Genomic DNA, 4,484 nt, shown 5'->3' with positions numbered 1-4,484 from the left:
GCGCAGCGGTTCTTCTGGCGAATCTTGTGGATGCGACCCTACCCCAATTAAATATTACTCAGTACCGCACTCACCTTTGGACGGATTCTACAATTGTCCTTTCTTGGCTAAGCAAACCCCCATGCTCATGGACAACCTTTGTATCCTACCGAGTTGCCACAATTGCAGAAAAAGTTGGAACCGAAAATTGGCGTCACATCGAAAGCCAGGACAATCCGGCAGATCTGGGCAGTCGCGGATGCACACCTCTGGAGATGGTTAACAATGACCTCTGGTGGCACGGACCCCAATGGCTAAAACTCAACCCGAAACATTGGCCAATTACCCAAAAATCAATCGATACAACACTGGAACTGCGGCCAATCAAGACTTTCGTCAACACAACACAAGAGGATATACTGGATAGATTTTCATCACTACCCAAAGCCATTCGAGTCATAGCATATCTATTCAGATTCTGCTCGAATGCATCACCCAACAGATCACAACAGCCATACACAACGTTGGAAATAACTCCAGACGAGTTCAAAACTACCCGCACGAAGTTAATTATTTTAACCCAAAGAAAGCACTTCCAGGAGGAGTATGAAGCTTTAACTCAAAAAACCAGCATACACAGAAAAAGTACAATTTTGACCCTAAACCCTTTAATCGATCCCAAAGGAATAATGCGAGTCAATGGCCGATTGAGCAATTCAGCCGCATTATCATATAACGAGCGTCATCCGATTATACTACCCTATAGCAGTCGATTAACAAAACTACTCACCCAATTTACTCACTCAATTACCCTACATGGTGGCAACCAACTAGTTTTACGACTCATGCGTACGGAATTTTGGATACCGAAGCTTAAAACTCTCATCAAGTCCATTATCCATCAGTGCAAAACCTGCGTCTTACACAAGAAGAGAGAAACCACTCAATTAATGGCAGCTCTTCCAGCGGAACGTACCACCCTAACCCGCCCATTCGCAGCAACAGGAATCGACTTCGCCGGTCCCTATGACATAAAAAATTACACCGGCAGAGCGTGCTTGATCACAAAAGGTTATGTATGCGTATTTGTTTGTTTTGCAACCAAAGAAATACAACTGGAGGCAGCAAGCGATCTCACCACCCAAGCATTCATGGCCGCATTCGCACGATTCTTTTCTAGGCGCGGATGTCCCGCCGATCTCTATTCTGACAATGGTACTAATTTCGTGGGAGCGTCTAAACTCTTAATCAAAGATCGACGAGAATTCATAAAATCACTAAGAACACAAATAACAACAAGTGAAGCACACCAAAACATCAACTGGCACTTTAATCCTCCAGGAGTTCCACACATGGGTGGACTCTGGGAAGCAGGAGTGAAAATTTTAAAGAGCCACTTAAAAAAGGTGTTTTAGATCCAAAAATTCACTTTCGAAGAATTATCTACCCTTCTAACCCGAATCGAAAGCTGCTTGAATTCTCGACCTTTAAGCCCACTAAGTGAAGACCCCAGGAATATAGAACCTCTAACTCCAGGCCATTTCTTAATAGGTACCCCTTTATTAACCCCAGCAGAACCCAAGATGGCAAAAGTTAAAGATACTGCGATGGAAAGAAGAATATCTAAAAGAACTCCACAAACGGTATAAGTGGAAATACCCTCAACGCAATATAGAGGTCAATGATATGGTAGTCATACGCCAAGAAACTCTACCCCCAAATGAATGGAAACTTGGTCGCATCGAAAAAACCTATCTCGGTGCAGACAATAAGACCAGAGTAGTTGACGTACGTACTTCTCAGGGAACAATTACCCGCCCAATAACCAAAATAGTCACCTTACCAAATAACTAATCTCATTTCTTTATAGTGACATGGCTCCTCAAAATAGCATCAAATCTATCTGCAGCCGACAGAGCAGCCCAGCCTTGACCGTACGATCACTCAGCGTCACCCGAAGCATCACCCCACTCTCCGACAATGGGACCCTGGCTAGACGCTTACATCGCTTTAAAGCGACCCTCTCTCCCATTCGAGAAGAAAGAGGAAGTACCCACCGCACGGCTCGGCGTACTATCACCCATTCATCCAAACGCGCACATAAACACGTCGCCTGTGGATTGTGCAAAAAAGATCACAGGCTGGTGACATGTTCAAAATTTACTAAAATGAACATTCATGAAAAGTTTGACGCAGTAAGTAAGTATAAGTACTGCGTCAGCTGCTTAGCCAGATCGCACTCAACACAACGATGCACAAGCGCAAAACGATGCAACATGTGCAACGGGGAGCACCATTCAACCCTACATGGATACCCCAGGTTGTTTTGCAAAGAAAAAACCAAAACAACAAAGAACGACGAACGACTACACAAAGATCCAGAGATTCCAACACTACTGGCCAAGTCGACCCTTATACCCACTGCCATGATAAAAATAAAACACGATGGCAAATGGAATAAAGTACGTGTCATAATTAACCCGACCCGAAAGGTGACAATTATTGTCTCGGAGCTAGTTCAGAGATTGAGGTTACTGAAAACGTACCTTGACTCTCATCGCATATGTAAACTCGTCATAGGGTCATTAACTGATCCCGACTGGCATGTCGAAGTTAACTGCCTTTTGACGCAGGAATTACCGACCCGACCCTACAATCGTGATATAGGTGGCGAAATCTTTAAGAGATTCGACCACTTAGTTCTAGCCGACCCTATGTTCCACAAGGATGATAAAATCATGATGGAACTGGGAGCAGACATCTACCCAAGGATAATGAAACCCGGATTATTCAACCCAGACAACAGCACCGTGATCGCACAAAACACCGCACTCGGTTGGACTCTAACTGGTGCTTGTGCGATTTAAACCCTAAGTAACCACTCAACCCATTTTAAAAACAATATTCCTTAACCCAAAGCGAAAAAGATCTAATAACTTTTTTATTCGCAGACCCTGCAAGGCGGCCGGGATGTTCATACCAAATGAACACATCCCTGCATTGTTCTCCTAACTCGTATAAATACGAATTAGAGGACAATGCATAAGGCTCAACAGCACCAACATAACTAATAATTCCAATTGGAATTAGTCAGCATACCAAGGAGCAGACATCAACGCGGACGGACAGAAAAGGCGCGAAAATTAGATCGCCCAGCAACATAAAAACAACAACAGCAGCATCACAAACATCTACGAGGGATTATTTAAGCCACATCAGGTTGTAATTAAATGTATATTTAAATTATTTATATTATTTAAGCCTAACCTGTAAATAACATATAATTTGAATTATACATATAACACTTAACATACACACACATAAATATTGTACAATTAACCCACATAAATTGTCTATATTTCTACCCTATATACTAAAAGTAATTAAAGTTACATTTTGTTGAATTTGAATTAACATTTTATTTTATTTGGCAAACTCAACGTCGAGTACCCCGACAACTAAGTAATAAAAGTGAATATATTTCAAATGGCATATCAATATTCCCAGTTTTGCCGCTGTTATAAAAGCGAGAAATGTTATTTGTTTCTCGTGCATGTGAGGTGAACTCCTTGATAAAATCCTACAAATTGTTCGCTGTCGAACCTGCACCTTCTCGTTCTTCTAAGTTCTCTGATTGAACCTTCTCTATAATATATGTTCTCTGGTTCTAGTTAGAGTGCTGTTATGTTAATAGCAATTGAGACATGAGTAAGAAGTTGTAAGCTCAAATAACGAGCAATAAGTATTATGTTGTTGGAATTAGAAATAAAGATAAGTGTACAGCCATTAAATTGAGACTTTTATATTATTATTATTTTACGAAAAACTAGTGTTTTACTAGTTCAAGAAACACCTGTCAAACATGGGCATGGCTTCTTGTGGCAACTGCCGATTCTGCGACATGGGCCGGAAACACCAGAACACCTGATTCTAGATTGCACCGCAATCAGGGATCACATTGCCTCAATAGCACCCAGCAAGTTGTTGGAGTTTTTCAGGGTGCTGGAACTTTGGGAATGCACGTGATAGAGGAGAGGGCACAATAGACCCTGGGTCGCAGTGCAAACCTCATATTCATTCTATTCTATACTATACGAATTCATGTTGACGAAAATTTTTGATTTTTTACAATTGCTGTGCACGCAAGTATGTGTATGTGGCCCTGCTAATTTGAAAAACAAAAAGTTACAAAAGTAAAGTAGTATTGAAAAGAAAGAAATAAATGTTGGTATATTGTTTTTATAAACATAGTCCGATACATAAAAATGCTGTTATAACATATTACAAAAAGTAAAAATTAAATTGTTTTGATTTCCGAATATGTTTACTCATTGAAGAACAAATGACAAGTGAGGTTGTATATCATGTATGACGAAAGGATTTCATACCGATTGAAAAAACGTGTCGTCACGTTACGTCGCGTATGGCTACTTTAGGTAAGTATGTAGAGTGGCTGTCTAACGACGCACCTAGGCCTGTAGGAGGCCCATTGTGATACCACCGCG

The 4,484-nt window shown here is 41.1% G+C and overlaps 1 protein-coding gene across 1 annotated transcript; it reads left to right on the top strand.

The window, feature by feature from the left end:
• Positions 1-1,853: 1,853 nt before the first annotated feature.
• On the top strand, positions 1,854-2,983 carry LOC138857577 (uncharacterized). The gene has a single exon (XM_070110525.1). It carries the CDS (start codon positions 1,854-1,856, stop codon positions 2,844-2,846), a length of 993 nt encoding a protein of 330 aa, XP_069966626.1. The 3' UTR covers positions 2,847-2,983.
• The last annotated feature ends 1,501 nt before the right edge of the window (positions 2,984-4,484 follow it).

This window comes from Bactrocera oleae, chromosome 5 (genome assembly GCF_042242935.1).
Source record: "Bactrocera oleae isolate idBacOlea1 chromosome 5, idBacOlea1, whole genome shotgun sequence".
Lineage (NCBI taxonomy): Eukaryota > Metazoa > Arthropoda > Insecta > Diptera > Tephritidae > Bactrocera > Bactrocera oleae.
This window is presented reverse-complemented; position numbering and strand designations above follow the sequence as displayed.

Excerpts from the sequence above, each read along its gene's own strand:
- LOC138857577 (XM_070110525.1), top strand. The coding sequence starts at position 1,854 with ATGGCTCCTCAAAATAGCATCAAATCTATCTGCAGCCGACAGAGCAGC.